This window comes from Microtus oregoni, unplaced genomic scaffold (genome assembly GCF_018167655.1).
Source record: "Microtus oregoni isolate MIOR12 unplaced genomic scaffold, Mior012 000018F_ref0000195, whole genome shotgun sequence".
Taxonomy (NCBI): domain Eukaryota; kingdom Metazoa; phylum Chordata; class Mammalia; order Rodentia; family Cricetidae; genus Microtus; species Microtus oregoni.
The window spans coordinates 17,997,907-18,021,992 of NW_024543077.1; the positions used below are offsets into that span (position 1 = coordinate 17,997,907).

At 42.5% G+C, this 24,086-nt stretch overlaps 1 protein-coding gene across 1 annotated transcript; it reads left to right on the plus strand.

Moving 5' to 3' along the window:
- The first annotated feature begins 764 nt into the window (after positions 1-764).
- On the plus strand, positions 765-20,758 carry LOC121458639 (metalloreductase STEAP4-like). Its single transcript, XM_041667945.1, has 5 exons — positions 765-848; positions 15,542-15,999; positions 16,604-17,131; positions 18,516-18,680; positions 19,942-20,758. Exons 2-5 carry the CDS (start codon positions 15,544-15,546, stop codon positions 20,203-20,205), a joined length of 1,413 nt encoding a protein of 470 aa, XP_041523879.1. The 5' UTR covers positions 765-848; positions 15,542-15,543; the 3' UTR covers positions 20,206-20,758.
- The last annotated feature ends 3,328 nt before the right edge of the window (positions 20,759-24,086 follow it).

Below are 24,086 nucleotides of genomic sequence, written 5' to 3' on the forward strand. Positions count from 1 at the left end.
AATCTGTGCATTCAACAAACTATGAATCAAAACTATTTAGGAAAAAAAAATGTTTTCTTCTTTTATGCATGCGTGGGTGTGTTGCCCCTTGCCATTCTCTTCCAAACAATAAAGTATGGCACCCATTTACATAGATTTGCCTTGCACTGTTACCAAGTAGAGATGGCTTAAAATAAACAGGAGGCAGGGTACCCATTATACAAAACGCTTGTGCATACCTGGGCTTCAGTACCACGTAGCGCCTTGGAACAACCCCTGTGGACTTAGCTACAACTGTCTGCGAATGAAATGAAGACCTGAAAATTCCAGATCTTTCAAGTTCTAACTCTGTAAGAATCGGGTATCCAGAAAGTAGATAGATGCCACTATTTCGTCTGAACAGAGACAAGATGGCAACTAAGAGGAATACACCTAAGGTCCTTGCTTACTTAGGTGCTGCTTTCTTAGCTGCCCAGTGTCCTCTGGCTCCAGCTGGAAAGGAACGCCTCCCTGCCCCTTTATTTGGGCTGCAGCTGGACAGGGATGCAGCGATTCCAGGAGCTCCAGAAAACCCCTTTTTAACCCCGCTTGCCCGCGTAAAGCGGCTGCATCTGCATGCCAGAGCAACAAAAAAGTTCTGGTCCTTCCAGCTGCGCGGGATTCCCAGGTTGAACTCTTCCCGGAAACTTTGCTTCACAGCTTCTCTTGCGAAATCAAGAGGGCCCTCCCTTCGCTCTCCGGCTTTTTAAAGGCGAGAGCCTGAAGGCAGTTGCAGAGCTCAGCCGGGCAAGCTCGCTCTGCATTGCCTGGCATCCAGTGCCCACCGCAGCTGCGCCTGACCGACCGCCCTCTGGGCGCCTCTCCCTCAGGTGGGTCACTTCCTGGCTATTGCCTTGTCGCTTTCGCCAGAGGCTGAGATCCCTTTTCTGTCTCTGCCAACCCCCAGCCCTTGTTTTCTGGACCCCACTTTTCAGCAAGCTGATACTGAGATATAGACAAACTCACCCCATATCTCTCACACACACTTGGCCCAAAGCTGCAGCAGGATCAGTTAAACAATTCAGCCAATCTTTAGCTTCCTGGGGTTGTTTTACTCATCACTGTGCAGGGGATTCCGGAGGAGAAATACCCAGGGCTGGATTCTTTCTCCGTGCATCTGGCTTCGTAAAAATCTGAAGCACCATGGGAAAGGAGCCTGGAAGTCAGTAAGTGTGCAGGCTAGCAGTCTAACACTAGATCTGAGGACTTCCTCACACCTGAGGCTGAGCACTCCTTCTTCCTTGTTCTTAATCTAAATATCCTTAACCAGCTTAGCCATGGCTTTTCCAGAGAAAAACAGTTTGTCATGCCGTTTACTGCACAAGGGACAGAAAGTCTGTGCAGGTGGTAGGTGGTTTGGGGATTTTCTTTTGTGTTGGCGTTTTTATTTTTCTCTGAATGGCACTGGCCCTTTAATAGGTGAATGGTGTGTCCTGGAAAGCCAGTTGCCTGAGCCATAGGGTGGGGGTGTTTAGAGTTCTCTTCCTTCCCCAAATCTAAGCTGGAAGTCTATTGGTCCAAGAGTATCCACAGGGTCCAGCTCTATAAGGTAAAAAGCCTTAAGACTTAAGATGCTTCGGGTACGAAAGGAGTTGGAGTCTTGCTAATGCTCCAGGTATAACGGAGTAATTACTTTTCATAATAAAGCAAGCTTCGTTTTTGTAAGGAAGCCACCCAGCTGCTCTCACGGGAGCATCTTAAAACCTCACCACATTTATCATTCAGAGACTACTCTGGGCTTTCGAAGCCATTCTTCAGCCTTGCTGTGTGAGAATGTCCAGTTCTGGATAAATGACGGTCGTATAAATGTCACTCACATGAAAGAACATTTTTTTTCTGATGCTGTAGGTATAATTTTATAAAATGGCACATTTATTTGAGGCAGTAACTTTTTTGAGATATGGCCTTTGCAAGGCCCTGGGTCTTTCGGAACACTGTGATTTAGCACGGTGTGAAAGCCATTCTACCTGCATGGCAAACACCACCAGCACAGAACACAGGAGGGAACAGTCTCTAGCATCAGACTTCAAGGTTGTAAAGTAAATGGTACATGTGTACTTCGAAATTGGGTCATAGCGCTTTCTCCAATTGGTGACTTTTCCGATTTTGCTGTACTTCACATAGCAACTGGCATTGAGGAAGGAGCATCGCATGGCCAGGCCTCTATAGCACCTGCCACCCATAAGCTTACTAACTGTTGTTTAGAGGAAACCAAATAGATTTTTACAACCTTTTATAAAATACTAAAGCTATGAAGCCCTGCAGTGTGTGCATGCCACTTTAGAGAAGTGGGTTTGCTTGCTGTAGAACATTAGAGGACTTCATCACGCTGGAAGGGTTACCCCCAAATTACCCTATATCCTCAGTACCAGTGTTCAAATGGCATAGAATCTGCTTTCACAGTATACAGAGCTGATTCTGCAGTCACAGAAACACCCATCACTTGTTCATGGCCCTCACCATCTAGCTCCTTTCATAATAAACTTAAGGACTGGAGAGATAGTCAGTGGCTAACGTACTTGCCCCCGAAGCATGGGGATCTGAGTTCAAGTCCTCCGCCGTCTCATAAAAAGCTGGTTCCCAGGGCACACACAGATTATCTCAGCTCTGAGGTGGCTCCAGGAAGGATTCCCTAGCTCATTGGCCAGTTTGCTTTGCCAAATCAGTGAGCTCAAGGTTTAGCAAGAACCATTAGGTAGGAGGAGGAAGGCTAGGTAGAAAGATGAGAAGCCGGCAGAGGTAGGAGGCAGGCAAGGGAAATTAACAGAGGAGGAGTAAATATGTTTGAAATGTGTCTTGTACATGTATAGAAATGTTATAATGAGGCCCATTATTATGTATAATTAATGTATTCTAATTAAAACATATGATGGGAATGATCCAGACAGATAACCAGCACTGACTTCTTAGCTTCCATGCGTGTGTGCACACACACAAAGAGGTACATGTGCGAACACCCCACAGACACAATTAATAAATGAATAAATGTAGGTATTTTTATCAGCTGCTATAAAAATCATTTTCTCCAAAGTCTTAAAAAGACTGACAAACTACTGTTGAGAGGGAAGCAAAGCCAACAGCAAGCACATAGTCACCTGCAAAGCTGGAAGGCTTGTTAGGGCCCTGGGTTGAGCTGTCATCTAAGGAGACAGTTTACCACCTGCAGCTAAACAAAAAGATACCCAAGTGTCTACTCCAAATTCCCACCACAAGAAGCAGGAATAAGCCAGGCAGAGTTAATTTCTCTGGATGGACTTTAGAACTTATTTAGAGATTAGACTAGATAATAACCAAAATGGGGTTTACACAAAGACAGGGTCTCTGAGGTTACCTGCGCACATCCACAGAGAAGGGCTCATTAGTTAACGACGAAGACTTCTTGCGCTCTCTCTACATGATATGTTAAACCAACTAAGATGCTTCTCGGTGACTTCCAGGTCCTTTCCAAATGGTTCTAATTAACATCTGCTCTTTTGTTAAGGAGAAATCAGCACTGCAAAGAATAAAACTAAGGAAATAACTAAAGGATAATGAACGCTTAAAGCAATGTGTGATAAGAAAATGACTTGGGCTATATAGAAATAATTTTTCTGCCAAAATTATTGAAGAATAAAGAACAATGGACAGTTATGCTGTTTGAAGATTGTCTTTCAGAAACATGTCATTGAAAAAAAGAATGCACTGGTCTATGAAAACAAATATTTCCACTGTAATTAAGCAGGCAGGCCATTGATATGCCGATCTAAATTCTGCACCATGGTCAGAGTCTCTCCACCCATGTGTGGAGAGCTCTCCCTTCGTCGTGCTTTGGCGGGAGCATATTCATGGAAGTGGCTTAGACGTATGGTCCTTTTCCATTTAAAGGACATCATTGTTCCTAACATCCGAATAAAGTTCACTTTTCTTCTCAAAAGCAAAGAAAATGTATAGGAAAGGTAACGTTAAAAAGTTCAGAGTTGTAATTATGAATTAAAAGACGACTAAAAAGTAGCAATCTAAGGATATAGCGCATCTCTAAAAAGAGTTATCAGTGGGGCTGGAGAAATAGTTCATACTCTCGCAGAAGACCTAAGTTCAGTTCCCAGAGGCCATGCCGAGAAATTCACAACCAGCGAAACTACAGCACCAGGTGGATTCAATGCCCCTGGCTTTCTTGGGCACCTACATACACACACACGTGCATGTGCGCACACACACATACACACACATGCAATTAAAAATAAACATTTTTAAGTTGTTAGAACACAAACTGGATAGTCCCTTTGGTCTCTGCACCCAATATTAAAGGAAATAAAATGTCTTAAGTGCAAAGTTGGATCTCCTACCGTACCTTTAGTGGGCAAAGCTGGGGATTTAGGGCATAGAGAGATAATTAGTGTTCAGTGGGAAGTATGCGTCTTTGAGCTACACCTTTTAAAATATATACTATGCAAGCTCTAAATTTAGCTTTGAGCCCAAGTTAAATGGTGGCTGAAGCGACTCTGGCAGGCTCTACTAAATGTTCTTGTGCCATCTCCGAGCAGATCAGTGTCCTTGATGGGAACTCCCAGTGTCTGTACATCCCTGTGCGTGGCCTTCTTGCACGCATGTTAGTGGTCTGCCTGTGATCTGCGCTCTCCCTGAGACCCCATCTCCCTGAGAACAGTGGCCCCCTGATTCCTCACTTCATCCTTTTGCCCAACACAATGCGTGGCACAGGGATGCTATCATAAATATCCCGAAATAGGAAAGTTTAGCAAATCACTCCTGAGAACACGACTTCTGTGTTGGAACAGTGCTACCCAAAGAGGTACCTAGCCAATGAGTATGGATGATATCGCTATTCTTTCAGTTAACACCGTCAAAGTCCACCTCTAACCCTGCCATTTGAAGAGAAGTTTAAGGTTGGTTTTTTTACATAGAAATCATCAAAATTATTATAATTCTCTTTTATTAATATACAAAACTGTAGAAGTGGTGTTTCTTCAGTTTCCATACGTTACTGGGCTGGCATCAGAGTGTGAAGCCCACAAACCATTCAAAAGACCCTATTCATAGCCAAGTGTTCTTATATGCATAAACTCACTACCTTGCTGCTACCTGATTCTTCGCACTACAGAAGTTGGAGGGTGATTTGTTTAGCATGTTTGGTTCTTTGACAAAGAAATAGGGAAAAATAGTATAAGAAATGTGAAGATTGAAGCGAAGTTAATTAGTAAATGGTTCACTGCAATTAACACTAATGTGCTCGTTGTAGACCTCTGCTAGATTGAGATTCTAAGTTATCCTTACTACAGTTTTGAGTCACTCCTGAAAAACTGAAGATTATTTTTGGTGAAGGCGGTACACAGAGGCTCCCTTTGGGAAGCAAATGTCTACAGCTATTCGATTGATAGGCCAAATGGTGTTGGCCCAATGTGTGGGGAGGAAGGAGTATGGGGCCTTTATTGCAGTGCTGGAAACCACATAGATTGTTTTCAAAATTAACCTGGGAGCCTTGGAGGAAGTGATGCCCCTATGGGAAGATGTAGACATAAAATACAATCAGGATAAGAAAAGGGGCTTCATCTGCCCACCCAACTGCTTTCCCGGCTCCGTGGTCACAGGCCCTGTTTGAGAGAGAAGCACGGGCCGTGGGGGAAACGCTGCTGCAGTGGTAACTGATTCGGAGGAAAACCGTCCTAACATGCAGCCCGGGGTGAGTTCCTTCGTTCAAACTCTCCACACCTGATTTCAGGCTCCTGCCCTGTAAGGTAACTCCACCCACGAGAGGGAGATCAGATGAAAATCTTGGCTATTGAAGGGAAAAGCTGTTTTCTTGAAGTGCATTTACCAGCTCGCTCTGCTCTGCAGTGTGGGCATCAGAGTATAACAAAAGGATGGGATGGATATTCTGTCACCTCCTAGTGACCCTCTTAGAGCCCTTGGGGCCCATCCCTTAGAGAACTGCTTTACAAATGGCCTCAAGTGTTACCCCAGAGAAGAAAGACCAAGCGATCCCCAGAAGTTCCTAAAAATGGCAAGGAGATATTTTAAAACAGAATGGAAAGCCCCGTGAGAAGTGTTTCTGGGGAGACAGAAAAACCCTTCTGCCCCCTAACTGGTTTAGCAGTTATCAGTATCTATATTATCAATAATAATTCCCAGTGACATTTCATTTGAATAAAATTTCTTGAAAATTAAAATAATTAAACCACTTCCTAAACATCTCTGACAGTAACCAGCCCACTAGCTGACACTAAATGTTTGGTGAATTATTGGAGAGGCCAAGCTAAGCAGTTGCTCATAGAACACATATAAACCACCGAGATGTATAAACCCTGCCGTCAGTGAGAGAAGAATGCCCTCTCTGCTGGTGGTGACCTCTGGCTCCAAATTGTTGGTGATTTGTAAGTTGGTCCAGATATAAAATGCCAGCAATGGTCAAGGCAAATTAACCAAGACATGGCTGAATCTCTGGCCACGTCATGTGCCCCAGGCCCCAAGAAGATGAGCTAAGAAGCCCAGACAGCAGATCTCTAACCTGTACAGCCAGGAAACCATAAAGCTCTCTTACTTTACCCTGACAGATAGTGCCGAGATCTCAACGTGACAACATGTATCCACGTGATGCTCAAACAAACTAGAATATCAGTAAAGAACATATTAAAAATAATTTCCTACACTGGAATTAAAATGTGTAATAGGCCTCTGTTACTGTGGTGTTACCATCTCTGGAAGGGAGTAAGGACTCCTGACGGAACTACTAGTGCCCAGCTACTATCACAGCTCATTCCCAGCCGGCATGAGCGTTTCACATGGGAGTGTATAAACCGTACAGCCTTAATGTGAAGGTTACTTTTCATTACATTCTTGTGACTTGATCAGTTTGTGCAGAGTACCTATGTCTCATATGCCATCCTGTTGGTTAATAAAATGATACACAGATTAGCCATCATCGAATAAGCTTCCCTGCGCGAACAGCATTTCTCGGATACGATCTATTTTTCAGCAACTAATGAGCAGTTGAGGGATATTAAGGCAGCAACTTCTGGATGGACTCTGGGGGGCACACCTGTTCTCTTAGCACCCAGGGCTTCAGCAGGAGAATCCTACGTTAAGGCCAGCCTTGGCTACATAACAAGTTCTAAGCCAGCCTGGACTACATGGCAAAACCATTTAAGAACAACAAAATGTCTGTAACTTTACACAGTTACCAGCAGGTTTTGTGGAAATCACAAAAGGGTGATGTATTCAGCTGTGAGCTTGCTGTAATTTTTACTTAAGCTGACATAGTAGTAAAAGAATGGGCAACAACATGCATGTGTGAGAAGCAAACACAGCTTGGGTAGGGCGGTTGCTCAGTTGGCAGAGCACACACAAAGCCTTGACTCTAGTAAGTTCTGGTAATCGCAAGAAGGTGGAGCAGGAGAATCAAAAGTTCAAGGCCATCCTCAGCTAGGAGTTCAAAGCTAACCTGAGCTACGTGAGAGTCTGTCTCCTCAACACAAAAAAAAGGAACGAATATTAGATAGGCAGTCTGAAAATTAGTTTTTGTGAGCTTTAAATCTCTTCAGTATGCATTATTTTATTTTTACTGTTAATAGGTACAAGCTTCGTATGACAAGCATTGATGGTGTCGATCTATTCTTGTGATTAATGGTTTATTGTAGTTTTATGATCCTTATTCCATTAGAATGCATGCTCTTCACAGGCTTGGAGTTTCTTCTCAGCGAATCCGTCATATTCTTCAGCTAGCGCTCAGTCACAGAGTTCTGCAAACACATAGCACTATCTGGTAACCTTCCATTTCATATGACAACTGAGAAAATCTCCAGGGAGTACCGAGTATGGCTTCTCTGTTACGCTAGCTAGCTACCTGGACTCTTGCTTTATGAGTCAGGGTCTGTGTAACCCTGGCCAGCCTAGTATCCCTCTAGAACCCAGGTTGGCCTTAAACTCAAAACAGCTCTCCTGCCTTGGTCGCCATTGGTGCTAGGACTGCCTCCTGTTCAAATTAAACTATTTTAAACAGTGATATTGTAAATATCGCCTTTATTACCATTTCAGATAATGTATACATGCTCACTTTCCCAACTGGCTGCACGGGTTCAGCTTGATGAAAGATACCAGAAAAAAATGCGTTATCCCAGTCAAACCTGAATTTCACAGTATAGGTGTTTTGGTGTAAATGTGCTTCAGATATTGCAAAGGATATAGATGCTCTAAAAATTATTCATTATTTAACTGAAATCCAAACTTAATTGGAATTGTGTGCTTTTTATTTATTAAATCTGGTAATCCTTATATACAGGCACCTGCTTACAGAAGTTCACATTGACCTGAACTCAAAATTTAACTGCCCCTCCCTCATAGCAATTTTTCTTCTATGGCCCTGTTCTGTATTCTTTGAAGTACTTACTTCCCTCCAAACCAGCCTATTTATTATTTATGTGCACATTGTCCAATTTTTTATAATAATGCACAGACAGGTTTTGAAGCCTACAGATTCAGAGTTCTGACTTTCTACTTCCAGGGAGTCAAAACACTTTATAAGAAGTCTGCATTCTGTGTCCCTTCATCCTCAGTGGGCATGTGTGTGTGTGTGTGTCCAGGAGGAATAGTGTCTGAGGAATTCAGGTGTTTAAAGCATGACTTCAGAACCTGAAGCTAAATTCTCAATGGAGGAAGAGTCAGACTACATGTTCATCTACATGACTACCTGCTGCTATGCTTTCCTATGTATGATTTGCTGTTAAGGAACTCCATGGGAGACTTGAGGTTTTCTGAGTATGGGTAATAACTCTGTAAGATTTCCTTGACAGATGAGACGGAGAAAAGCTACCTGTGATCTGATGCCAAGTCTTGAGCCTGGCACTCTTTGACTCTGTCCCTTGTGAGGCTTGCACACTCAGGCCTCAGTCTGCCTTTGGTTTCTTGTAAAGAGAGGAAATCCAGTTTTCAGCCAAGACTATGGAGAAGGCATGAGGACTGATCAGAAAGAGTCTGGTCATCTAGGTTTTGTGCAAACTTTCCCCTACTTGAAGGTGCAGCTGGGGCTCAGAACCACTCGATTTTAGGACACTATAAAGTATAGAAGTACACATTTCCACAGCCCTTAGTGATCCCACGATGTCTTTAATGACGAAAGAAAGTCAGGAAAGTGTGGTGGGAAGAAAGATACCCGTATGCGCCCCCCCTCCACCCACACTCCTCCAACCCCCCTTTTGATAGAGGTCCTCTCCGCTTGCCTTAGCCCAACATTCCACTTCCTGAAGCTGAAAGCTGGTTCTTGTGTTGATGAAAGTGGTCTCTTTAGTTTTGCTTTTTATCGCCTCCAAACTTTTTCATATGAAACTTAGTTTTGCATTTTTAGTTTGCATACATATGTGACATTGGGTTAGCTAATAAATAAACTGACCGCAGTGGTGCGTGCAAATAACAGGGTGAGTCTTTACGTAGGAATTGTCTTTGGATTCTTCAGAACTAAAGACGTCAGAGGGAGTCTAGAGTTTTCTTTCTCCCCTCCGCAGCCCTGGGGTTGCAAGCACACGCCACACCTTTAACTTGAGCGCTAACTTAATGTTGAACTCGGGCCCTCAAGCTTACACTGAGAAAGCACTTTGTCAATTGAGTTATCTTCCCAGCCCAATCAATTAATATTTTAATGCAGCCTATATTTTTTCTCCCAAAATTTCAATTAATTTGTGTTACAAATTTGAATTTTTAAAACATTAAAATTTTTTTAAAAGTATAAGCACTTAAAAGAAATGTTTGTGTATATACAAAATTATTCTACAAATTACATGGATAAAGGAATTATACTAGCTATAATAGTCTTTAAAGAATATAGCAGAAAGAACCACTCTATCAAATATATATGCATGCATATATTTATAGTTATCAGCTATCGGTATTGTATGGTATAGACAAAGGAACAGATACATACACATACACACACATCAGTAGAGCAGAATAGAGACCCCAGAAAATGAGCCACACCGACATGGACTATTTATTGATTTTTAGCAAAGGTACAAAAGCAATTAATAGAATAGGATAGTATCTCAACAAATGATAGATATGCATATAGTTAACTTACATAGGACACACATGCACGTACACTGACCTAAGCCTTAAACTTTGTAAAAAAGCTAAAAATAGATCATAGAGTTAACTTTTATACTTTTAGAAATTTATCTAGAACCTAAACTTCAGGGAGGGCTTTTAGATATCAACAGAATAATCTACAAAATAAAAGAATCAAAAGTTGATGTCATTAAATGTAAAAACTTTTTTTATTATTCTTCTCTCATACAATAAATCCTGATCAGTTTCCCCTCCATCCACTCCTTTTAGCGCCCTCCCCCACACCCACTTTTCCTCCTCCCCCAGATTCACTCCTCCTCCATTTCCCTTCAGAAAAGAGCAACTCTCCCAGAGATATGAACCGAACACGACATAACAACTTACAATAAGACGAGGCACAAACCCTCCTATCAAGGCTGAATGAGGGATCCCAGTGGGAAGAAAAGATTCACAAGAGCATGCAAAAGAAAGACACCCCTCACACACTCCCTGTTAGGAGCCCCACAAGAACACCAAGCTACACAGCACAGCATATATGCCGAGGACCTTTCAGAGTCCCATACAGGCTCTGCAATTGTCCCTTCAGTTTCTGTGAGACTTAGTTATTCTGTAGACACTGTTCTCCTAGTGCTCTCCAGCTCACCTGCTCTTCCACGCAGTTCCTGGGGAAGCTCCACCTAATGTTTGGCTGTGGACCTCTGCATCCACTCTAACAGTATCCAGGTGAAGCCTCTCTGATGATGGGCTGGGCTTTTTTCTAGGCCAGCCTGAATTAGAGTAAAACTTTATTTCTGGGGAGGGAGGGATGGATGGAGAAGAGGATGGAGGGAAGGAGGGAGAGAAAAGTGACAAAAGACATGAAGCAATGTCTTACTGAGGGTGACATGCAAATGGTAAGTAAGTACCTAACAAGGTGTTCGGTGCCCTCAACCATTACGAAAATGCTAATTAAAACCACATTGAAATGACAAAGTGGCCAAAATGAAAAATACCGGAACTCATAAACCGCCAAGTAGGACTGTAGGGCTGTGTGGCCACACTGGACAAGAGTTACGCGGTTCCATATAAAACTGGGTATGAACGTGCCAAGTGCCTCAGTAATTGAACCGGGGTGCAATTGTTCCAAACAAATGTAAACTTACTCTCATGCCAAAACATGAGTGTTCATTAGGTCCGGCATTAGACGCAGGTAACTCTAGGACTGGGACTGCAACTCGGTGGTAGAGCCGTGCTTGGCCCGTGCAAGCTCTGGATTTGGTCTCCCAAAGCATTTGTTTCAGTCAAGTTGTATTCACCTCTGCTGCGGAATGCTACTCAGAAATAAGGAGGCAAAGCTGAGAAAACCTGGGTGAATCTCAGGTTTTATGCCGAGTGAAAAGCAAGGCAAGGAAGAAAGCCATTACTTGTGTATGTAGTGTGTGCGGGTTAGTTCCGTGGTGGCCTCAGAAAGACAACTATAGAGAGCGACTTAGTGGCTTCCAAACTGGAGCCCTCTGGACACAGACGGGAGTGGCTATGAAGAGAAATGGCAGACAGGGATGCCAGGTGCTGGAACTGACTTAGTGGCTTCAGCCCCCACCCCCACTCCCAGCAATTCTCATTCTCACAGGAGGCCTCATCTCTACATGCCTGGGTGGAGGCTGACACGTGGGGGGGGGGGGGTCATCAGGGGCAGGATTCTTCACCTCAAGACAACTGTCTCTGAGACCATCAAAGTCACCTTTGCCATTTGGCCGCTGCTTCATTGTGCGTTAATCCCTAACCTAAGTAAACACTCCCGTGGAATCACTTTGCATTCCGTGTTTCCCCCACACACACCCCACAACCACCCCGTGTCCCGTGCGTGTCGTCGTTCAGCGACATACACACACCCCCCATCGTACGCTCCAGGTGCCCTCCTCCACGCACCACTGAACCGCACTTCAGTCAAGGAACCTCTCTGGAAGGTGTTTCCATAGGAAGTAAAGCAGCCCTGGAGGTTTTCAAAGCTAGGAGACGCCTTCCTGTTCTTTTGACGCTGTGTAGTGCCCACAGGGCTGAGGGCAAGAGAATCTGGCTGCTTTAATTCTTTAACCCACTTTACCTTCGGTAAATGCTCTTACTGTTTGCTTGCTTTCTTACTATTTCCTGTTTTCCTCCATTTTGTATCTAAAAGTAAAGTAGAGTGGGAAATTTTGGGAAACTCTGAGCAAGAATCCTTACCGCCTTCATGAACTCAGGTTTGCATGCAGTTATTTCGATGCACAAACGTGCGGTAGCCCTGTTTGTACAACACTTACTGTAAGAGATGCCCTATGCATACATGCTATTTCTGTGAACACCTATAATTAGAATAATTTTTTTCCAAGAGCTAAGAATTAAAATGCTCCAAAGAATTGCTAACTTCTCCCACATTATTGACTTCACTGTTCCAACCATGGTAACTGTTAGGGATATTTCCTAAACTGAGCCTCTCGCCGATGCAAAATAATCCCAGTCAAGCCAAATCAGACCAGATTAAAAGATATCCAGGTTTAAATAGACACCTGCACCCGGGGTGCCCTGAGGGCAACAGGAAGTCTCCAACGCTACCATCAGAGATGAAAAGGGAAAACCACGTATCCTTTGACCCTCCTAGGGGAGGGGTCACGGTTTGAGGGGCACAGGGGAAGAGCTTCCAAAGATGGAAGCCAGAGGCTGGGATTACAGTAACTTTAAGTCTGATAATATTTTTCATTAAAAAATCATATTATCGTGGCTTATCTTGCTAGCGGAGTCATAATAAAGGGTTGTGGGCCGATGGGTTATGGAGAGAAGGACAGAGGGCACGGCCGGGGAACACGGGAAAGACGGTACAAGAGGGAATTAGATCAACCCCAGCCGTGGATAATGAGTTCTCTTCTCCTCTGGAGCCATGTGAGAAGCTGAAGAAATGCGTCAGATGCAGTGCTGAAGAAAGCCGAGCTGCAGAAGAAAGACAGAGGCCACAGAGGCTGGCTCCCTGTTGGTCTGTGGTGCCCATGGGCTGTTTATGTCTGAATGCTGAACAGTCGCAGTGATCTAAAGGAAGCCCGGGACAAGAATCTCTGCCCAGAGACTAGAAACAGGACCCGGAGGGCTTAAAGTGAGGCTCGTGGTGTGGCCACAAAGTGTCAACCGTAGAGGTTCTGTAACTTCCTCAAGTATTAAGGAAGTGCTCCAGGCATATAAAAACCACACTGCCTCTTACTGGGTCAAGTTTTTACATCTGCAATTTGCCCAGTGACAAATCTTAAGTTTTAAAAATAAAAACAAATTTTAATAGTTGGAATAACAGCCCAAGGGTGTTACCTTAAACTGCAAGATATGTCCTAAGAGAATACTAAGTTAAAATATGAAAAAAATATATAAATAAGATAAATTCATACTTCATTTCTACATCTGTGTTTTGATAAATTTATGTGGCATAAAACCATTTCATACAGGATTTTATTTAAAAAAAATAGTGGATAGAGTAGGCACATCCTGATCTCTAATTCAGATTATCTTTATACACTAAAAATAATCGGTTATGAAAGCATGGTTAATGCTCATGTTATATCCTTTAGATAGATAGTAATTAAATGACTAGTGGCTTATATCCCTTTGATAATAAATCGATTAAATAACCTGCTAGAGATAAGCAGGGTTTTGAGCATTTGTGTCTCAAGCACTGTTTTAAGATAAACAAATTAGTCTAAGCCTCAGTATCGCTTAATCAGATACTGTCTCTCATCTCAAAGATGATGAAGCTGAGTCTGAATAATAGGCCATGTTGCTAGTAAGAGTTCTTGCAAAATGGTCTGGGATCTCAGTCTGTAATGTGCATATCTTAAAAGCATAAGGACCTGAATTGGATCCCCAGACCCATGTAAAAATGCTAATCATAGAGGGTTTTTATTATCTCAGCATGTGGGGAGTGAATAGAAATGGGTTCTAGATTCCTTGGCCAGCCATCCTAAGCTTGCTTAGCTTCAGGTCCATGAGACCCTGTTTCAAAGGAGGTAGATAGCCTTCCCTGATGATAATACCCAAAGTTGTCCTTGAGTTTTACACACACGCACACAAAGTTAACCCAGAAACTAGTGCCACATAGTCAATATTTTCATTTTCACAGAATTTTACAGAAAGTTAGAGCACATTATTTTGGTGGTCAAATGGTCCAAATCACCTGGAATCACTGTTTGTAGCAACCTGTGAGAATATTGCTATAAAGAAGTTAGTCTCTCTGACTGGCAAATCCACCAGTTCTGTAGTTACTGCATATAGCAATCCAATGTGAGAGCAAAACCATTAGAATAAAGTAGTGGGGGAAAGGAAGAGAACAGTAGTCAGTCTGTTGACACACAAAGCAGGTGTACAGAACAGAATGTTTGTCATTCCGGTGGCTTGAAGATTTGAGCTACAAAAAAAAAAATAGCCATTAACTGATTAGTGTCTGGCCAAATTTGCTGTATACTAGCTTGCATTTATGGCTACAAAGAACTTTTCAAAGACCAGCGTACTTCCATATGAAGAGTTTTGCTCAGCCCCAGATAGTTTCCCACATGTGCCCTGCTTATTCCCCCTGAGCGCATCTGCAAATGGTCTGAAGAAGTCAGTGTGTTGGTTGTTCACATGTTCTGGGATGGTGCAGTAAAGTCCTGTATCCCTCACCCCCTCGACTCCTGTCTGAGTGCAAAGATCTGCATTTTCTGTGTGCTCTACAGTTGCACAACTTCAGACAAGCCCAGCCAATATAACAGTACTTTGTCATGAGCCAAACAGAAAGAGAAATTTTCCAAACTTCCCTTTAAAAAAAAAATGGTGCAACCTTTATATATGTTTCATGATTGATGTGCAAGATACAGTGACTGATCACTGGTTTTATTTGCTGCACATCAGACTCAACTGAGTTTTGCTGTGACCCCACTTGAATAAATGAAGCATTGTCTTTAGGGAGCACCCTCTCTACTGACTTCTCTCTCCCTTGCTTATCTTTTTAATGATTCAGTATCCCCCTCTTTCTGCACACTGCCTGGAACACAGGGAGAACCCTGCTCCTTCTGACTCTCACGTTCCACCTGCTCATGCTTAACAAATATTTGCTCACTGTCTAGCCCTAGGAAGACAGCATTTCTCACCACAGAAAATAAATCACTGAAAATCAGAAGCCCCCCCCCCCCCGACCTGCCCCCCAAAAGCCTCTAGATTAGCTAAAAGTTTCAATAAAAATTGAGAAAAATTTTGAGAAAAGTTGTCCTGAAAAAAGACATACTATGCTCCCAAAGACTTTAGAGGAACCTAGATTATTGTGTGAAGTTGTAGAAATATCAATACTGAACACTGACTGTTGCTGGCTTCCCAGCAAGATGTTCAGCTGTTTTTTTAAATATTGCACATTTTTCTGTTAATGTCTTGAGGTGTCTCTGTTACAAGCTGATGATCTGTAAGCTCCTTTGTATTTCTACCCCTCTAATTCCCTTTGCTTGTTTTTCAGTAATGGAGACAATGGGTGCAGACGCACTCCCTCTGACCGTGAATTCCTCAGAAAAGAGAGAAACTGTCTGCATTTTTGGAACAGGCGATTTTGGAAAATCCTTGGGATTTAAAATGCTTCAGTGTGGTTATGCTGTTGTTTTTGGGAGTCGAAACCCCCAGATGTCCAGCCTTCTGCCCAGAGGAGCAGAGGTCTTGAGCTACTCCGAGGGAGTATCAAAGTCTGACGTCATAATCCTGGCCATGCGCAGAGAGCATTACGACTGCCTAGCAGAATTGGCTGCCCACCTCAGTGGAAAAATATTGGTAGATGTCAGCAACAACCGTAAGATCAATCAGTATCCAGAATCGAATGCTGAGTTCCTCGCTCAGTTGGTGCCAGGAGCCCGTGTGGTCAAGGCATTCAATACCATCTCAGCCTGGGCTCTCCAGTCAGGAACACTAGATGCAAGTCGGCAGGTAAGGTTAAATGAACTCACATTCAGCCTTTCGAAGGTGAATTTTTCTATATGTACTTATCTGAATAAAACTCCAAAATAAAATTCCCAGTAAATATTTCATGTTCTAGTATGTGCTAAGGACAACTTCCGTGAGTTTGATTGAGAAGTGCCATCCACTGTGGTTCATGTGCGCCACAACTTTTATTAATAGCTTGATGGATCCAAATGAAGTCCGAATCTGGGGTCCTCCTGCCCATACTAAAAACTAACAGCTGGCTGGCTCTTCTTCCACTTGTGTGAGATGGGCTCCATTTATGCCACTGAGATTAGCCGCCGTCATAAATGATGTAGCGCCCACACGCGGAAGAAAGATGAGACTCCTCAGGCTCCAGTGAACCGATCCTACAGCAGCACTGTGTGCCTAAAATCACCTTCAACAAAAAGCATGGCCGTTCACCTCCCAGAACACACATGCAGCTCACAACATCATCTTGCTAGATATGATATTTCCATATCTCTGTTTTGAGAGTATTAGTATACTATTTTTCTATATGATACTCATATAAAGTTTAATGACAATTATTAAATAAAAAATAATTATGGAATTAATTCTTTTAACTAAGGTGTTTGTCTGTGGGGATGATAGCAAAGCCAAGCAGAGAGTGATGGACATTGCCCGTACCCTTGGACTCACTCCGTTGGATCAAGGATCTCTTGTGGCAGCCAAGGAAATTGAGAACTACCCTCTGAAACTATTCCCAATGTGGAGGCTTCCTTTCTACATGTCCTCTGTGCTGTGTGTCTTCTTCTTCGTGTACTGTGTTGTACGAGAAGTGATATACCCCTACGTGAATGGGAAGACAGACTCTACGTTTCGCCTGGCTGTGTCCATCCCCAACCGTGTGTTTCCCGTAACAGCGCTGACCCTGCTCGCTTTGGTGTACCTCCCAGGTGTTCTCGCGGCCGTTCTGCAGCTCTACCGAGGCACAAAGTACCGTCGATTCCCAAACTGGCTTGATCATTGGATGCTTTGCAGAAAGCAGCTGGGCTTGGTAGCACTGGGATTTGCCTTTCTTCATGCCATCTACACTCTTGTGATTCCTATTCGGTACTACGTACGCTGGAGACTGAGAAACGGAACCATTACACAGGTCTGTTTCTTCTCTGTATTTCTCTACTCCTTAAAGCAAATTGCACAACCCGCTTCACAACTGCAGAGTGTGGCTCCCCAAAGTTTGCTCTTTATCTTTAGGGGTTTTGGGGGGTTGTTTGTTTGTTTTGTTTGTGACGGTTTATAGTTTAGGGCTGGTTGGCCTCAAGTTCATGGTTTTCCTGCCTCCACCTGCCAAGTTCTGGGATTAGAGGCATGAATTGTAACACCCACCCAATATCTTCATTTTTTTAAAGTATCAAAAATCAGAAACATTATCCCTGGGCTTGTAAATTAATCCACTTGTGATCACATAGAACTACTGAGAATAAAACTTAGATTTCAGACTCATTTGGCTCTAGAACTGTAATCCTGGGCTCACAGAGACACTGACCAACTGGCAGGTTTGGGACTCAAGAGTTCCTTTGGGTAAGAGTCAATAAGCACAAACTCTTAGGTTTCAAGCTTCTGGTTTTATGTAGATTTCTTTTTGAAGTCTAAATCACTGTCTACTAGATATGGAGTCTGCCCAAACATGTTCTACAGAAGCACAAACAATCTCACAAAAGGGTGCTTAGAAGTCCATCCATGCTTGGCTTGTAAGTGGCTGTCCTTAGTTAGCCAGAAAACTAAACTATTCTGAAAAAAAATTCAAATACTATCATATGAATACTCAAAAATAAAACAACTCTAGTCTTTCAGCATTTACAGCAGAAATACTACAAGTCTGGTTTAGAAATGAACAGTCTTGGTATATCTCATTATAGTCTCAAAGGCTATTAGTCAGTAACTCACCAACACTGTGTCCATGAGTATATCCTCACACATTCCCTAACAAACGCATGGAAGCTTCTTGAGTAAGGATCACACTACACAGCCTGATTCCCCTCACACTGTGATGTGAAAGATTTAATGCTGTATTTTGACATAATCATTATGAAAGACCCAAACTCTTTGTGTGTCTCTGTATAACAGAGATAGAGAGACAGAGAGAGAGAGAAAGAGAGAGAGAGAGAGACTAAATAGAATTTTAAAATGAAATTTTGATGTGATTGTTTGAGAACACTGTGCTTTGTTTGAGAAACACGAAGTCATGTGCTGAAGAAGGCTAACATATATGCTGACTTCATTTTAAGATATGTAGGGTAAATTAAAACTCCCTATGTGACTCCTAGAAACAAGAATTGTAACAAAATTGCAGAAGAACCAATTACCTTTTCTGCTCAAGACATTCAAGTGTATTTTTCTAAAACTGTTCCTAAGCAATCAGTAATGAGCGATACACAATTTGCTTTGGACAAGTAACGTGTAGAGGTGTGGTTCAGCACCCCAGAAAGAATGAGCTGCAGAGAGAATCCATGTTCATTGTTTGTAACTTTTCATAGGCCCTGGCTAATAAAGACAGCCCATTTAGTACCTCTGCAGCCTGGATTAGTGATTCCTACTTGGCGCTGGGAATCCTGGGATTTTTTCTGTTTCTTCTCTTGGGAATCACTTCCTTGCCATCGGTGAGCAACATGGTCAACTGGAGAGAGTTCAGGTTTGTCCAGGTAAGTGCTTCCAATTTCAGTGTCCGAGTATTGCAAAATGAGTACAGCGTTTTGCTAGTAGTGTTGCAAAGCGCTATCCTGCCTGATGTTTCACTTGGCTCCCTTACTTCCCAGGCAGCTCATTAACCGTTCGCTGCAGAGGATGAATTGTGACCCTGACAGGCACACTCCAGAAGGGTTTAATTTTCTGCTCAGGACATCTTGCCAAGATTTCTCACTGCCCCCAGAGTAGCCACTGAGAGTATAGAGTGAAAAAACTCAACAAGCTATTAACTAGCCTGTGGAGGCACCAGGTAGAAGGAGGAAAAGAACCCAAAGACAAATTTTCACCTTCTGAATTCAACTGTGCAATCGGGACATACTGATAAGAAAGGATAGATATACCGTCATGCTTAAACTTCCACGATATTTGATAAGTATCATCACCTTAGACTTATTCCTGGTCAGTATGAGAGAAATTCATTTTTTCTACATACCCACCACCAGACAACCTCATTAAAGGCAGGAACTATCCTGGAGACCAGTGATCCTCACAGTGCCTGTCTCACCCAAAGGGGCCTCAGAAGCATCACTAGGGAACTCGTCGGGCCACGCCCCCAGGCACCACCCAAGCTGAGCAACCAGAAGCTCCGAAGGTGGAGCCCAGCTGTTGGCTTGAAAAGGCCCTCCAGATAACTCCCACACATGCTGGACCATGCGCCAGTATAATAAAAACAAACCATTAGCAAGTGAAATTAGATTTGGTTATCAAATCCTGCAGTTTCTCCTAGAGGCCAAACGAGGACAAATTCAAAGAATTCAGACAGAAAAGAAAAACTAAGAATTCCAAAACCACAATTTAGCATTCTTCTTCCTGTGATAGAAATCGGCTAGCAGCTGGCTTTGACCAGTAACAGAGAAGAACATAGAACTTGTGGAAGCCATTTGTTTCTGATCTCTGGATAAGATGATCAATAAAGAAATTTTCCTCTGTTGATCAAAACAGCGCATTATGTCTAATCTAAAAGAGTTTATTTTTAGGACCTGTTTTTTTTTTTAATCAAGCCAGGAGAAAATAAAACTAGCATGTTATCAATAAACAAGTCTTTTTATATTTTTGATGAAATAGTTACCATCTTAAAAAATGTTATAGTTCTTTTCTAGATCTAGCGGTGTCCTAAGTATTATAATAGTATCTATCATGTGTTTGTGGTCATTGTATGCAACACTTCCCTTTACGATGTGGAGGACTTAACACCCATGTTTTTGTTTTTGTTTTTAGTCCAAACTGGGTTATCTGACCCTGGTCCTGTGCACAGCCCACACTTTGGTGTACGGTGGGAAGAGATTCCTCAGCCCTGGGATTCTAAGGTGGAACCTTCCTTCAGCCTATATTTTAGCCCTCATCATCCCGTGCACGGTGCTGGTGATGAAGTTCATCCTCGTACTGCCGTGCATAGACAAGACCCTGACGCGCATCCGCCAAGGCTGGGAAAGGAACTCACAACCCTCAAAATCAGCACTGAATGGAAAACCAGATATTTAGAAGAAAGTTGAATTTGTGGAAATTTCTGAACTAGTATAGTGAATGTTTAGAGAATAAGCGTCCAGTTAAGAAAGCATTCTCTCTTGTCATGGTCGCAGGTTTATCCTCACTAAAGGAAATATTGCCTGACTTTGAAAGACTAACATAGGAAGCAAGCTCCCACTGCCTCTCTTCATGTAATGACTCACTGCAGGCCTCCCTCACTTCCCTTTCCAGGAACCCTGGGGCGGCCACTGGGATTAGGTTCACAGTTTCACACTATGAAACGTTGTAGTTATGGGCAACATGCATGATGTAATGTTTTGCAAAATGCTGGAAAACTTTATGCAACTTCCTTCTTTAAGTCAAGGGCTGAGGTAAGAGAAAAAAAAAAGGAACGCTACCAGTCATCCTAGAGGTGTTGCTTGACACACCTAAAGAAGAGCCTTGGAGGGGCTGGGGAGATGGCTCAGTGGTTAAGAGCACTGCCTGCTCTTCCAAAGGTCCTGAATTCAATTCCCAGCAACCACATGGTGGCTCACAACCATCTGTAGTGAGATCTGGTGCCCTCTTCTGGACTGTAGGAATACATGCAGACAGAATACTGAGAATACTGTATACATAATAAATAAATTTTTAAAAAAAGAGGCCTGAAAAAATAAAAAATAAAAAAAAAAAGAGGCCTGGATGAAGGGGAGGAAAGGAGGGTTTGCTTGTTTGTTGTGAGGGTGGTGATCTTAAGTATTGTCATACTGACCTGGGGTATTTTTGGTTTGGGTGTAGTGCTGAGGATGAAACCTAGGGTTTTATGCATACAAAGCAAATGCTATGTTACTGAGCCACACCCCAGCCCTGCCATAGTGAATATGTAGTCATATGTCCCCCTTGACTTTGTTTTTAACAATATGGATATTTACTATCGGGAAATAGTTTATAACTCAACAAAAATATCTCAATTTTTTTAAAGTACCCATTGGATGTATGGAAATCTATGCAATTGTCACAACACTCCTTGTCTGCAAGGAATGGGCTGAGGAAAGTCTGGATAAGAATAGAGAGACCCATTGGATTTTTCAATGTACAATAAGCAAGGGAAGGGCTGATAATGGCTTTGCACACACTGTCAGACAAGCCAGATTTTTAGCTAGTAAGCTAAACAGATACTATGACTTTTCACTGTGCTGATTGTTATTATTTAGAGACTGTGGTGTGCTTTCGGTGCTATATTTCTAAATACTGCTCAATTTAAGCACCTGTGAAGTTAATTTCTAGTATAAAGCTATAGCGCCCCAATTCCATCTTTGTTATAATTTTGAGGGGTGAAGTTTTAAAGAAATTATCTGAAAAGCATAGCTGAGAAAATTGTGGAACGCTGGGAAGAGCCGCAACGGAAGAGAGGTAGCCAGCTCTGGCTTCCTGTGTGGATAGTGCCTTTCCCAAGGTGACCTTTAGCAGGCTTAGCATCCTAGCTCTAGCCTGGAGCTAAAAGGAGATTTTTGCACAGTCTTCCCACGTGTCCCTGAAATAACTGAAAGGCATTGGGTTTGACATTTTTCTGCCTAATCTACAAAGGCTGTTTATTTTTCATTTTTTTTGGCTCTTATCATCACATATCATACATGATATCATATATTGCTCACAATCCAGGGTTTTTTATATAAAGCTTATATTATATAAAAATGGGCATTTCTTTTACTATTGCTCTGATAGAACATGTAGGCTATATCCAGTTTTTGCTAAAATGACAATTGAGGTAATGTCTTTGTACTAACAATATATTTCTATATTTTTAATTATTTCCTTAGAATATTTTCTAAGTGTTAATAGCATAACATTAAAGAATATTTTATAAAATTTGCTGTATTGTCAGTTTCTAATGTGACTCTCTCAGTCCCCTTGTCACACCGTTATAGAGCCGAGATTTTACTTCAATTTGTGTTTTCTTCAAAACAGTTAAAAAGATTTGAAGGATGTGTTCCTGCAAATTACCTTTGATGAGCCCATGCAAGCATGCCAAGAACTGGAGAACTCTGGGCAGAGCCAGGGTATGGGGGACAGACTGTGGAACATCAGTGTAGATGGAAGGAAACACAGCCAATCCCCCACGGTGCACACAACAGTCGGTTGTGCCCGGGCCCATCATAACACTGACTGAAACGAAATCACCATTAGTTTGGTCTAGGGAGGCATTTGGAGTCAACCACATTCCCATTTCAGTAAAGGCTGTAAAATAATAAAATAAAATAGAAAACACCACACCTAAGTAAAGTACATGTAGAGAAAATGTACTGACCTCTCTGTACTCTATTGGAGATGATCTATCTCAGTACTTAGTACACGCAGTCTTTGAGGCTGAAATCAGAGAGCCCCAGGGCTTTGGCTCAATAGTTGCCTGACTTTGGGGGCATGACCACAAAGGTTCTGTGGGCCACCAGGAAGAAGCCACTGCTCCTCTCTCTAGCCCTCCCTCCTTCCCAGCCATCCCATCCCCTACTGCTCAAAAGGAACAAAGCTGGCCTTGCCAACCGGTGGGGAGAATGAACTTAGGTCAGATGGCAATGCATATTTTGAGTGAACTGTATTTCTTTTTTTCTTTATTTTTATTTTATTTTATATATATAGATTTTAGTATTGTTTTGATTTTATTGTAACTGTGCTCTGGTTCTTCTTATTTATTCTATGTGTCTTTTATATCACCTATCTTGATCCCATTCATTTCCCAACCCTTCACATCTGCCCTCTGTGCTAACCTCCCCTCTCCCCCCCCCCCACCAAATAAAACAAAATTTATGAGAAAAAAAGAAAAACAAAAGGGGAAAATTAAAATCCTGTCATGGAAGGTGAAGTGTGACCCATTGAGTCACACTTGAAATCCCTTTGTTTGTGTATCTTTACTTGCAAGTGTTTGTTGCAAAACAAACAAAAAAAAAAAAACATTGGTCTGGTTCGAGGCCTCTGGTTTCTTCTTCACCATTGATGCTGGGCCCTCACTAAGACTCCGCTTGCGTAGCCTGTTGTTGCCCTGGTTGTGGAGATCCTACAGCTTTGGGTTGGTGGATCAGGTCCCTTCACATGCTCCAGCAGATCATAGATGGGGTGGATATTGGGGTGGGCCAAGTCCTCACCCTGGTTCTGGGCCTGGGCTTCTACCAGGACTGTTCTACATAGAGACCTTACACTGAGATGTGTATTGACTGCAGCTGTAGTCTCAGCACTTGGGAAGTAGAGGCAGGAGGATCAGGAACCCAGTCAATCCGGGAGAACATGGATAGAACCCTTGGAGGGAGCAAAAGGGGAAGTCTTCTCTTTTAGAGCGTGCAGGACGGAGACAAATGAAATTCTTCGTTATCACACTAGAGTGAAGGACAGATGTGAGATTCTCACGTACAGCCACACAATCTCCCTTCGGAAAAGACAAAGCCCATCCGGGTCACAGCATTGCCTCACTGTTCATAAAGAGAAGAGGGTGAGAGTTCAAGGTCATCTTAGCCTGCACGTCACCTTGTCTTTAAAAAAAAAAAAGCCAAAGTAAATAAATAAAAGAAAAATTACACCAAGCTGCTTTTCTGCTGCAGTGCTCCCTGTATTCCAGAAAAAAAAAAAATTTATCCAAATTCATTGACACTTATATGCTTTTATATGCTTATTTTATGTCATTCAGAGAAATGACGATTGTCATAGATATGTAATCATTAGACATTAAAAAAATTTTTTTTAGTTTTATTTAATTCTGATTTTGACTCGTTAGCATCTCAATGAATATAACTGAAAGATTTTGAACCACAGTACTTACAGCTTCTGGGACTAAAAATCCCTGCCTTCTAGGATGAGGTAAAGGACAGGCAGGCATGAGTTTGAAGCTGATGTGCGGATCTGCCTCCCGCGCAGCTCTTTTCAGCATT

Excerpts from the sequence above, each read along its gene's own strand:
- LOC121458639 (XM_041667945.1), top strand. The coding sequence starts at position 15,544 with ATGGAGACAATGGGTGCAGACGCACTCCCTCTGACCGTGAATTCCTCA. Across the intron at positions 17,132-18,515 it reads GAAACGGAACCATTACACAG|GCCCTGGCTAATAAAGACAG; the intron begins GTCTGTTTCTTC and ends AACTTTTCATAG. Across the intron at positions 18,681-19,941 it reads GAGAGTTCAGGTTTGTCCAG|TCCAAACTGGGTTATCTGAC; the intron begins GTAAGTGCTTCC and ends TTTTGTTTTTAG.